The sequence below is a fragment of the Nothobranchius furzeri genome, chromosome 3 (genome assembly GCF_043380555.1).
Source record: "Nothobranchius furzeri strain GRZ-AD chromosome 3, NfurGRZ-RIMD1, whole genome shotgun sequence".
NCBI classification, from domain to species: domain Eukaryota; kingdom Metazoa; phylum Chordata; class Actinopteri; order Cyprinodontiformes; family Nothobranchiidae; genus Nothobranchius; species Nothobranchius furzeri.
In genome coordinates this window covers 66890980-66903109 of record NC_091743.1, presented here as the reverse complement: position 1 = coordinate 66903109, position 12130 = coordinate 66890980, and the positions used below count along the sequence as shown (strand labels likewise).

The 12130-nt window shown below is 41.5% G+C and overlaps 1 protein-coding gene across 3 annotated transcripts; it reads left to right on the top strand.

Annotated features, from left to right (window-relative positions):
* Positions 1 to 1128: 1128 nt before the first annotated feature.
* On the top strand, positions 1129 to 10191 carry patz1 (POZ/BTB and AT hook containing zinc finger 1). 3 transcript variants are annotated; one of them, XM_054730764.2, is made up of 6 exons: positions 1129 to 2514; positions 3262 to 3325; positions 3417 to 3588; positions 5339 to 5497; positions 9493 to 9779; positions 9861 to 10191. In XM_054730764.2, the coding sequence occupies exons 1-6, from the start codon at positions 1271 to 1273 to the stop codon at positions 9969 to 9971; spliced, it is 2037 nt and encodes a 678-aa protein (XP_054586739.2). In that variant the 5' UTR covers positions 1129 to 1270; the 3' UTR covers positions 9972 to 10191. The 3 variants fall into 3 exon arrangements, with proteins under 3 accessions (XP_054586739.2, XP_015814332.3, XP_015814333.3); XM_015958846.3 differs by having other exon boundaries at positions 9493 to 10191; XM_015958847.3 differs by lacking the exon at positions 5339 to 5497 and having other exon boundaries at positions 9493 to 10191.
* The last annotated feature ends 1939 nt before the right edge of the window (positions 10192 to 12130 follow it).

The following is a 12130-nucleotide window of genomic DNA, read 5'->3' as shown; positions in this document are numbered from 1 at the left end:
TCATCTGAGGGTGGTTGGGGTTCAGTCTGTGCTATGAAGTTATAAAAAGCACAAATGGAATTGATAAATAAAAACCTTGAATAAAATGTTTTGTTGTTTACTCTTGGCTGGCTGGTTGACTGGACCTAATAGACTAAAAATTGTCATACAGTTGACCCAATCGTGCCTTTTTTATAGTCAAAGGCTTAGATTTGTATACAATCCTAGAGTTTGACTTAACCAATCAAAATAACAGAAAATTTTAAACCTGTAGACTTGAGTTTTAAGGAGCAACTTCCTAGTTAAAATTGGGTCATTTACAACATATTGCAGATATCTTAAATGTATATTTGTATTTTATAAGCTTACATCTCTATAAATAATCTCCCAGTACATGATTTTAAAATTTGTTGCAAAAAAATGGCTTTGAGCTGACTTGTTGCACATCTTGCTGGAATTGCACATTACTGCTGAGATGACGAAATGTGACATGGCGCAAAAATTTAACTTTCATAGCTCCTAATGTGAAATTTCTGAGTGGAATTATTTAAAACCCAACTGTTTCTCATGCCTGAGGATGTCAAAGATCCAAACAAAAGTTTGGATGTTTAGATTTCATAACCTTTCCTCAAAACCCCACTTCAAAATAACTAAACGAGAATTTTAGTTTTAAATCTAATAAAGCATGGCTTGTACGGTAAATCTGCATTAATAAGATGCTGTGTTTAGGCCCTATAATTAATTAAATGTTGAAGTGGGCTAGGGTGAAGTTAAACACTCTTGGACATTATTTTCCAGGTGATTTTAATATGTAGATTTTTCAGATTTCACCGGAAGTGACTTGTTTCTCGTGCGTTTTGATCAGATTAGATTAAATTTGAGTGCGCGTGAAGAGAAAAGCGGGCGGGGGGGAGGGGCTTTACACAGAGGCAGGAAGAGACATCTGCGTGGGTAATGTTGAGCCATTATACCATTAAATCCCCTGCTGGAGTCGAGATACCCTCGCTAGTGACAGCCGTCAGTACAGGATATTACTAAAACAAACAATGCGTGTACTGTCAACAGGAGCGTCCTCAAAACAAGAACGACCCCCCACCCGTCAAGAAAGCAGGGTTAAAGTTCACAGGAAGCTGGGGGGCTGCCATTTTCCCCCTGCTGCTGCTAACGTTTAACAGTAGATGCTAAAACGACGGGAGGGGCAGCTAGTTTGTTTGTTTTTCTTTAGCTACGCACAATCTGCCATTTCTCCGACCTTGCCGCTAACAACCATTTGTTATTTGATGAATTTGGTATGGAGAAGGTAGCGGAGCCGTCTTGGACTTCTTCGTACACCTACCAGGTGAGCAAGCACAGTGCGGAGATGCTACACAACCTCAACATTCAGAGGAAAGATGGAGGCAGGTTCTGCGACGTGATCTTACGCGTCGGCGAGGAGAGCTTCCCCGCTCACAAAGCGGTGCTAGCGGCGTGCAGCGAGTACTTTGAGTCGGTATTCGGCCGCCAGGCTGAGGGCGACGGAGAGAACAAGGAGCTCGAGATGCACACAATCAGCCCCAAAGTTTTTAAAGACATCTTGGACTTTGCATACACCTCCAGGATTGTGGTTCGACTGGAGTGTTTTCCAGAGCTGATGACAGCTGCCAAGTTTCTGCTGATGCGGTCAGTTATTGAAATATGCCAGGAGGTAATCAAGCAGTCAAACGTTCAAATCCTGGTCCCGACCGCCCGGGGAGGAGACGCCAGCCTCTTTCAGCCAGCGGGAGTCACGGAGCTGGCTTTCCAGGTGGCTCAGCAGGATGTAATCAACGGAACGGGTTTATTATTAAACGGACAAAGCTTTGCTAACAGCACACAGATGCATGTGGACGTAGGTGAGGGCACGACCGCCGTGTTGTTGGACAGCGGCGAATCGTCGGTACCGATACTGGAGCCCGTCGATGGACTTTCTGTCTCCACATCTATGGAACTAACGGGGAACACGTTTCATCACGACTCCGGATCCCCTGGATCGAAAAGGGGGAGAGGGAGACCAAAGAAAGCCGATGGAAACTTGGAGCCTGTCCACCTTAATCACAGCGCCCAGAAGGATAACGGGTTGTTGTTTCCCTGCGGGGCCTGCAGCAAAGCGTTCACGGAGGCGTCGCGTTTGAAGAATCACGAAGCGCAGCACGGAGCCTCCACCGGAGGCTTAAACGGCCTCGGGGACAGCCTGTCGGGACCAGGTGGTTTGTCCTTACTGTCGCATACTGGTCTGTTGGAAAACGGGGTGCAATTACCTGGAGGGATGTCGGTCGATAACCGCAAACGGGAGCGGACCAGGCGACATGTGGGTTGTGACATTTGCGGGAAAGTTTTCCGAGACGTGTACCACCTGAACCGACACAAGCTCTCCCATTCAGGGGAGAAGCCGTATGCGTGCCCCGTGTGTGGGCTACGGTTCAAACGTAAGGACCGGATGTCATACCACGTTCGGTCCCACGACGGCTCAGTCGGCAAACCATATGTGTGTCAAAGCTGTGGTAAAGGTTTCTCAAGGTGAGTGGACCATTCAGCAGCTGTTGTGTTTGGGTTTTATGTTAACGTGTAATGTACGAGTTTGACAGAAGTTTCACTGACAGTAAAACAAAGTTTAATTAAAGAGTTAAATGTGTCTACAAACATTACATTAGATTTAATTAGTTTTGTCAGACAGCGTTTTTAACTCACTTCCGCCCCCTACTGGTGTGGGTGTTCAAACAAATTGTCAATTCTATCCAAATGATCATGTAATGCTAGTTTTATGATCATTTTCTTTTATTAGCACTTTTATGCATATCTAAGAAATTTGATATGTCATTTTTATTTTATGATGAAAGAGCCGATTGTCTTTTAATAGACCAAATATGTTATATGTTATTCTATCGCAGCTCATTTTTGTTCATTTTACATTCGTGTAGAACAAATAAAACATTTTTCACATGAGCAAAATTTCACAAATCTTCTGAAGAGTCTACGTTTGAGAAATTAAATTTTTTTCATTTCCTCATTTTGCCTTTTTGCCTTTTGGAAATCATTTTTGGTGTTTTTGCTCACAAATCAATCAAAAGCTAAAATGCTGAAAAATATTTAACAAAGTGACCTGACATAATTTTGTTGGAATTAAGCCTAGTCCACCATGATTCAAGTTTAATTACTTAAGTATGAGGGTTTATGGATCAGATTAAGCCACAGTTGGACCAACATGTGCTGCTGTTCAGTCAGGATCTCAAACTGGTTTTGCCCCTTTTTCCCATCATCTTAAAGGCCTGACCACCTCAACGGACACATTAAACAAGTGCATACAACAGAAAGACCCCACAAGTGCCAGGTAACTTTTAAAATGCAGTCTTTCATTGTAGAAAAATAAACAGCGTTTTTAGCAGTGATTAAGTGTTAAAACATGGCTTTCTTTATTTCAGATTTGCAATGCCTCCTTTGCTACACGAGACCGCCTTCGATCACACCTTGCATGCCATGAGGATAAAATTCCCTGCAAAGTTTGTGGCAAGTTCTTGCGGGCTGCCTACATGACGGACCACCTCAAGAAACACAGCGAAGGAACTCACAATTACTGTGGCATTTGCAATAAAGGTAATCCTTACCTGAACATTTCTGAAATTTGGAAATCACTTCTACATCGTGTGGGTATTTACCGTGCTGAACTTGTAAATAGTTGTAAAATGTACATTTTCTGATGCATCTGTGGTTTGACATTGCTAAAATGATTGGAATCTTGATATTAACCTTAAGGAAAAATACATTGTTTTGCAGAAACTTGGTACTTTTTCTTGTTGCATGAGGAAAAAGTTCAAACTTCTTGTTCCCTTTTGTTCGAGCCCAGCTGGGGATTATAAGAAAATATGAATTTGCTGCTTTTATAAAATTTCTTTGGACAAAATTGTTTTATATTTAGAATCACGCAAGACCACTCATCTTGAATAATCTATAAAAAAAATCTGTTTAAAACAATTGGTAAATGTTTATGTAGGTCGGTTGTTTCCTCAAGTTTAGATGCAGCTCAAACTTCCTATTACTGTAGTAAGTAGGGATGTTCCGATGGCGTTTTTGCTCCCGATTCTGAATCATTTTGATTTTAAGAGTCTGCCGATACCAAGTCCTGATCCGATAGTTTAGAAATGCATTAGGAAAAAAAGAAGACACTAGAGTTGTCATTTTAATCATTAATACGTTTCTGTATTTATGTAATTTCTTTAGTTGTTTTGCCATAAAACATCACTTGTTTAGGTAGTACATTAATCAGAAACATGTCAACATTCAGAATATAAATAAAAGTAGCTTTGTCGCTCGTATTGCTAATTGTTTACTCGGTGTGCGGCTGTTTTCAGCAACAGGGATGGCAATGCACATAACTGTCAGCAGCAGAGTAACTTTTTTTCTACAAAACACCTGTAGAGCTGCTGCGTCTGTAGAGATAGGGCAAATCCAGTTTTTCCTTCCGATTTAAAGAAAATCACTCTCGGACCGATTTCCGATCACGTGATCAGATCGGAGCATCCCTAATAGAAAGTCTTTTTGTGTTGGCAGAAGTAGGTATGTTCATTTTTAAAGTTCTTATAATTAAGACTTGCATATGTTAATGCTTGCATATGTTAATGCTTGCATATGTTAATGCATTAGATGTGCAGCTATAGTAACTATGACAACTGTTCTAGGTCAAGTAGGTGAATGTTGATCAACTGAACAAATAAACTCAGTTCTAGTAACCATTTAACATTTGACTGAGGAATAATCATTCTTGACTATTTTCAACTGAAATAAAACCATTGAATGGACCAACAGTAGAGCCTAAATATGAGAGGAGCACTGAAATAGACATCTGATGTTACTAGTACAATCATGAGGCAGAAGCTGACTAATTGTTTTTATTTTTCACTAAAGGAACAGAACAAATGTTATGTTGAGTCCATGTTGAGCAAAATTTCCTTAAAGTTGTTAATAGTTAAACTGTTTAAAGGCTGAACAAGGTGGAGAAAGAAGGAAGGTGAGCAGCTCAACAGTCTGAACCTAGCAGGTGTGATTGGGGTGAATCTGGGATGCTTTTAACATAAGCTGAACCAAATCGAGTTCAAGGTAGTCGGTTGTCAAAGACAGTCTTGCTGCGATACACACCAGTTTTATGGCTCATTTATCCTTAAACGTTGTGTTCTTGCTCTTAGTTTTTGACTGGTTCTAATTGTAGTCATTCTTTAATATAAGTCCAGTCCATACAGTTAAAGAACTGGTCGAACATGAAATGGCACGTTTGTTTCAGGACGCCTCTCTCAGCCAAGGCTTTGAGTGTGTCAAGCAAATGCCTTGTTCTTTGTTCTTCTGGCCTCAGGTTTCTCCACCGCATCCTACCTTAAGGTGCATATAAAGACACATCACGGCTCACCACTACCCCCCTCTGCATCAATGCACACCTTCCTTGAGCCAAGGGGGGAGCTGCAGATGCACAACGGCACCCTTTACCACATGGGACGCCAGTGCTCAGTGGAAGGCAAGCAGCCGTTCGGCCCATCCCAAGTGCTTATGCTTCTGGCTGTCATTTGCTCTGCTGCCACATCAATATAGGCAACACAGCTTTAATAACTGCTTTGTCTTTAAGTATTTGTTGATGCAATTTAATTTTCAAAGAGCTGCACATGTCTGTGAGGATATTCTCAGAAGAACTAGATTTTATTGCCCACTGAAAAATTAGAAACATTGAGTGGTTCAGCTTTTAGTGTAAATATCGTCTTTCCTTACAGTAAGGGTTATAAGGAGACAGTTAATAGCTGCGTTTCCACCAGACAAGTTCCAGGACATTTCTGGGAGGTGGGCAGGAAAATACTCCGGCTCGGTTCTTTCGGCCGTTGTGTCTCCATACATATTTGGCCCATTTAGGAATCTGCTAAGACAGCCAGCATATCGCGACCATTTCAGAAGTGAGTGATGTTACTGACCAGCACCAAAATGTCCCCAAAGCCATAGACGTCAATATTATTATTATTATTATTATTATTATTGTTGTGAACTTGGTCTTTAAAGCAGTGTCAGTGAAGCTCATTTTCTCTTCCTTTCATTATGCTTCACCAGCAACTATTCTATCATACCAATGCCTGTTGGTGGAGACATCTGCCGATGTAATTCTTTACTGAGGTACAACCAATCAGCATTAGTTAACCACCAGTCCCATCATCCAGTGATTCTACCAGGTCATTTTCTAAATTCATACCCAGCCCAGTGAATCGGAGACAAGTTGTGTACCATGACAATCTGGTAAAGTTATCTGTAAACTGGTCAATTGCATGTTTTTAATTAATGGTAAGCATTGAGGTTGCAAAGAAGCAATAGGCTAACAATGCTCCAGCTCTTAAATAGATGTACAAACATTCTATCTTGACTGGTTCAGTGTCCTGTTAGGAGAGCAGGAAGGTTTCTACAAAATAAGAGTTGCTCCATTTCCGTGTAGTTTATTTAGTAGTTTAAAGCGAATGTGTGGCTCTTTGCTCCCCATAAAAATGAGTTACACAATATTGTGATTGAGAGCAAATCAGACATTTGGATTTACTTTGACATTTTTAAGTGATGTCATTTTAATACTTTTTGTCACTTCTGCCCGTGTGTTCGCCTGTTCAGCATGACTGTGGCTGTTTAATAGTCTGTTTCTGCTTGGCTGCATCATCAGCAGCTGTTCAGCTGTGTACAGTGATGCATGATTGTCTTGTGTGCTCTGTTTGCCTTGCATCTGTACCAGTTTGAGGCTGCTTTCAGGTCGATCAATACAAGTTGGGCATAAGGTGTATTTCTCGTGAGAAAAGTAGTACTGAAACAAATTTTATCTGCTGTCTGATGGTGGAACGAAACAACATTTTTCGTGTTTGCTGGCTTTTCATAGAAACAAGATGTTTTTCTTTTTAGAAATTTTGTTTTTCCTTCAGTATGATGGATTTTAGAGTAGTCAAAATAGACTAGTTTTTAAGTCATTTAGTAATAAAATCTATGTATTAAGGAACAAGGATTTTACTGATGACATTTGGTGTTTTGGGACTCCACAAGCTTCTTCAGACTACTGTAAACAAAGGGGGATTCAATGGTCAAATAAGCTTCCAACATCCAAACTGGAAAGTCTTGTCAGTTTGAAAAAAAACTCCATAATTAATATATCAGGTGATGGTTGCTATTAACACAATGCATTTTTGTGATGGTTAAAACCTCAATGCAAATAAACATTCAAGTCCTTTGCACCATGCAGTTCGGAGTAGGTATTGCAGCTACAGTAGCCCACATGCACCATAAAGCAATATATCATTGAGGCGGTGCTCACATATCTGTGAGGATCATTACACTAGCATCTGTGACCGCGAGGGTTGGGGGTAGATGCTTGGCCTGGTAGGAGGCCAATCAAGAACTAGTCGCTTGCCAGGCTTATAAAGCACTGGGGGAAACCCTCTGAGGACTGTATAAAGGTGGTGTGGGTTATCTGCGCTGCCGCAGACTTCCTTATAGCTTGGACAGAATTTGCTTCTTATCGTGACTGAAGCTGTGTTAAGACTTTTTTGACAAGCCACTCCTAAAGGTGGCTGTCCTCAACAGTCCCCATGTACTGTCTGGTGCTCTGCATCTCTCCAGTTTGCCATCTCCGCTAGTTTTGTTTACAAAAGTGAAATTTAGTGCCCATGTTTACTTTGATTTTCCGTATAGTAGCCAGCCGAGGCTCAGTGGTAATTCACACGTGATCATGACACTACCCTCTGTTGCGCCAAGGCGTAATACTCATTCACAAGTCTCGCGTTGCAGTAATTATACCACCAAGTTTAGCAACATGGAAAATTGCCACATTGCCTTGCCACCACAGCACTTTCATAAGGTCCACTGTGGCAGTATTATCCTGTGCCTAGCCAGCACAGTAAGTCTCATGAAAGCAGCTTATGTAGAATGGGTCTGATCAGTCATTTGCAGCAATTGTCTTCTCGCTCCAGTGCCGTTGGTCACTCATCTTCCTCTCCCCCGCGGCCGTGCGCACACTGCTGAAGTTGTTAAAAAAAAAAAACTTCCAGCTTTCAATCTAGCCATCACATGTAGTTGGAGCAGGGTAGGAACCCAAGGGGAAGTAGCATAACTTTTACAAACCAGCAAGGCTGCCACGGAGAGAACTGGCACCTTCCCTTCATAATGTTTAGAGTGAGGATAACTTTAATGTGAGAGTTGAAATTCAAAATGTGGAGCATAATCTCTTGTATGTCCCTAAACAACTGCGGTATTTAAAGATGGTGCATGGCTATGGGGCGTTGACCACCGCTTACGTGTACAAAAATGTAAAATTTTAAGCTAATAGGTGTATTTAGAATATACTTTGGTTAGAAATATTAATGAAAAAGGACACATTTTTGAAAGGATACACAGACTTTGATGGTAAGCAAGTAAACATATTACATATTCTGCCTTTTATCCAAAAAGGTTGGTTGTGGTGATTTTGCCACACAAAAGCACTACAGTTTGGGTTTTCTCCATCATGGTAAATGAAGTGTGGAAGCACCAATTTCCTTAACCAATAGTGACTGAGAGGAACTGGAAAGAATTGAGATTTCTATTTGAATAGATTTGTTTTTTCTAAGAACTGACCAAATTAAATTTAAACCACATTCACCAGGAAAATGTAGATACAACACCATTTCTTAAAGGAAGGCATATTGCGGACCACCTTTCTTGTTTGTTTTTAACCAAGATCATCTTAAATGGAGTTTTGGTAATTTTTTAGTAACGCCTAATCTCACAAGTTCTCACTCAGATGTGTTGTTCATGACTCAACTACAACATCCAATTTTAGCTCTCTGTAAAATTTGTTACGCGTTAATCAACTTTGTGTTTGTTGATGTACCGGTAGATTAGCTGTGGTGGCCATCTTGAATCAGGTTGACTCACAACAGTGAATTGCTGATTGTACATTAAGTTCTTCTTGAGAGTTCCATTAAAATCCACCCAGGTGCTTGAGTGAGTGTAGTATTTAAGCATGGATTCACCTGATTGGGTGTTTGTTCCCACAGTATTTCTGATGGTGGGAAACAAAGGCAGCTCTGTCAGTATGGTTTCCAGCAGCTTATCTGTCTACTTCCTGCATGTTGCTGACACTTGGTTCTTTTCCAGCCTGATCATTCAGCCCTCTCCATGTCACTCCAGGTCTGTTTCAGGTCAGTGCGGTCTTGCTCGAGGATCCATGGGGACTTACTGTTTGGATGACACACAGTAGAAGTCTCAGTGGACTCGGGGCAAACGGACTGCAACAAATGATCTTTTGGTTAATAGATGCTTGCTACAGTTTGAAATGATTCATTTCTTTTTAAAGTAGAATCTTACACCATAATGTATTTATCATATTTATTATGTCCTTGTCTGGTATGAGTGCAAATGTATACTTTTTGGTTTTGCAGATTACAGCTTATTTGGGTAATCATTTAATTAGTGCCTCTTTCTGACCTCTCTTTCTCCTCTTTCTTCCTGTTTTCACCTCAGATGGGCAAGAAAATTCTGGGAAATGTCCCCATCTGGAGTCGGAGGAATCGGATACTTCATTAAGGGAATTGTCCAACGTAGATGAGCTTAAATCTCCACACAAATCTGAAGGACCAGAGCTTCAGATGACCTCTTTAGGCTGCAATGGCGCTTCTTCTGGGCCCCTGGGATCCCCAGAGGGCTCTAAAGCCAAGTCAGACCCTGAAAAGAAGTTTATCTGCGGGATCTGTGGTCAGGCCTTTCGTACTAAGTCCTACCTCAACAAGCACCAGCACAGAGTTCACAAAGTACAGAGGGCCCATGGGGTGTCAGGGTCAAGCTTAAGTGATGTGGCCCCCTCCCTGACCTCTCCCTTCTCCCCTCAACAGAACATGTCTCTCCTCGAGTCCTTCGGCTTTCAGATAGTCCAGTCTGCTTTTGCCTCTTCACTTGTGGACACCGAAGCGGGTCAAAGCGGAATGGACTTCGGAGGGAAGTAACCAGTTCTTTAGCTTCTTGATGTTAGGACAAAGCCAGGTAACCCACAGAAGATTCTGTATTTGGGAAGTACTTTGCCTCAAATTTTGGACACATTAGTTTATTTCTGTTTACCATGTTGCTTAAAGTGTATGCAATGATTTTTGTTCCAAAAACCTGCCATTTGGTTTGTTTCTTCAAAGGATTAAAGGCGTGTGCTTTGTGTTTAAATATTTATTTAAAAGAAATGACCTGAAGGTGTCATTTGATTTAGTTGATGTCAATCCTTTGAACTTTATCGTTTCTGATTCTGTGATGAGTTGAAGCATTCACAGCAGCTCAAATGCGATGACTTATTTACTTTCATTAAAATAAATTATTTTTCACCCATTGTAATCTTTAGTGAGGGTCTGCTGTTAATGCCTGGCAGAAGACCGTCAAAATGGTCTTCAACTCCCATCTTCAACAGAGTTTTCACTACATCCCTAGGGCAGCTGGGGACAATTGTTAAAGTGGATGGTGCTAGCTGCTGCTGTATGGTTGCTGATGCCAATCATGGCAGTACCATTTGGACTCACTGGTGAACACAAGGGTTAAGGAAGCTGCCATGCAACAGAAGGTAACCTACAGGTTATGACAGATCTGTAGGTCTTTAGAGGCTGCACATGGGTACCTGAGGGCCAAGTGGTGTACAGCAGTACTAGCTACTGATGAAAGGGAACCTGATGAGGTTGTAGAGGGACTGTTGCTCAACTCCAAGGAAATTCTGAGAAATTGTCCCGCACCTCAGATGGGGAGGGCAACTACAGTGGGGGCATGGAACTGCTCAACACATTGGTAGAAAGAAGGTCCTCAATTTCACCTACATGTATTCCAATGAGAAACCAGAGCTGAGAGATCTGGAGATGGATTGACCGATCTCTGTCAGAAGAAGAAATTGAAAGTCAGTGCTGAAGCAGAGATCTAGGGGTTGACGAGATCTGTCCGGGTTATCTCGAGGCTTTTTGTGTTGTAGAGGACAGTCTTGGATGACCCACCTCTTAAACTTAAGTCTCCTCCCGTTCTGGATGTCTCATGGGTCCCCATACAAAAGAATGCAAGTGGATGGAGCTATAAAAGCTATTTTCTAATCCACTCCTCCTTAAGCCCTGAATCCTACACATGTTGGACTTCAGTTTAAATGAAAACAAATTGAGTTTCAAATATGTCATGCAATTTAAGATTGAATTGTAAGTAAAATGACCACAAATCAGATGTCACATATGTCACTGCAGAATGTCTTGTCCCCCAATGTAGCTGATACTTAAGACATAGCCAGATTTATAGTAGTTTTTTTCCATCTTTAATGCTCCTTCTGTGAACCTGGAAGAAAGATTTGAAGTTCGCTAAACTAATCTTCTCTTCGTGCCTGGCTCCATGATGTCAATTTGGTGAGACAAACATTTGTAGTCCTACACGTCTTTTCACACAAAACCTAAGATAACTTTTGCCACCATTAGAAAACAAGCTCAGTCAGCATCCAAATGTTACTATAAAATACACAGACATCATATGTAAAACACATGGCGCATATCCAACAGGATTAAAAAATAGCCCCATTGACTTGCATTCATTTTTCCTTTTATTCTGAGGACCCATGGTCCAGAAGTTGATGGGTGTGACTTAGGCTCCCTATTGCGTGGTCTTGTGGGCGCTGCCCATTGAATTGCAGACAAGTCTTTTAGTTCCCATTTTTAAGAAAAATGAGATTGTGTGTTCTGACTACAGAGGGATCACATCCCTCATTCTCCTTGGAAAAGTATACTCCAAGGTACTTGGGAGCAGGGTTCAGTCAGTCGTCTCGGATTGAAGTGGAGCAATTCAATTTTTGTCCTGGCCGTACAACCAGCTCTTTACCCTTGTTAAGGTGCTAGAGGAGTTTTGGTAGTTTGCCCAACCAGTCCACGTTTAGTGGTTCTGGAGAACGCTTATGACCCTATGCATAGAGGCATTTTGTGAGGGGTACTCGGGGTGTAAGGGGTGGATGGCCATTTGTTAAGGTCTAATCAGTCCCTGTACCAAGTAGTGTCAGTGTGGTCCTGATAGCCAGCAGTAAGTTGGACCTTTCTGCTGGTGAGAGATCGGACCACTAGGGCTGTTCATAACCTTTCATGGACATAATTTGTAGATGCAGCTGTGGGGT

Bases quoted from the DNA above. Each gene is read 5' to 3' on its own strand.
- patz1 (XM_015958846.3), top strand. From the start codon at position 1,271: ATGGAGAAGGTAGCGGAGCCGTCTTGGACTTCTTCGTACACCTACCAG. The intron at 3,326-3,416 runs GTAACTTTTAAA...TCTTTATTTCAG, and splicing joins AAAGACCCCACAAGTGCCAG to ATTTGCAATGCCTCCTTTGC. The intron at 3,589-5,338 runs GTAATCCTTACC...TTCTGGCCTCAG, and splicing joins CTGTGGCATTTGCAATAAAG to GTTTCTCCACCGCATCCTAC.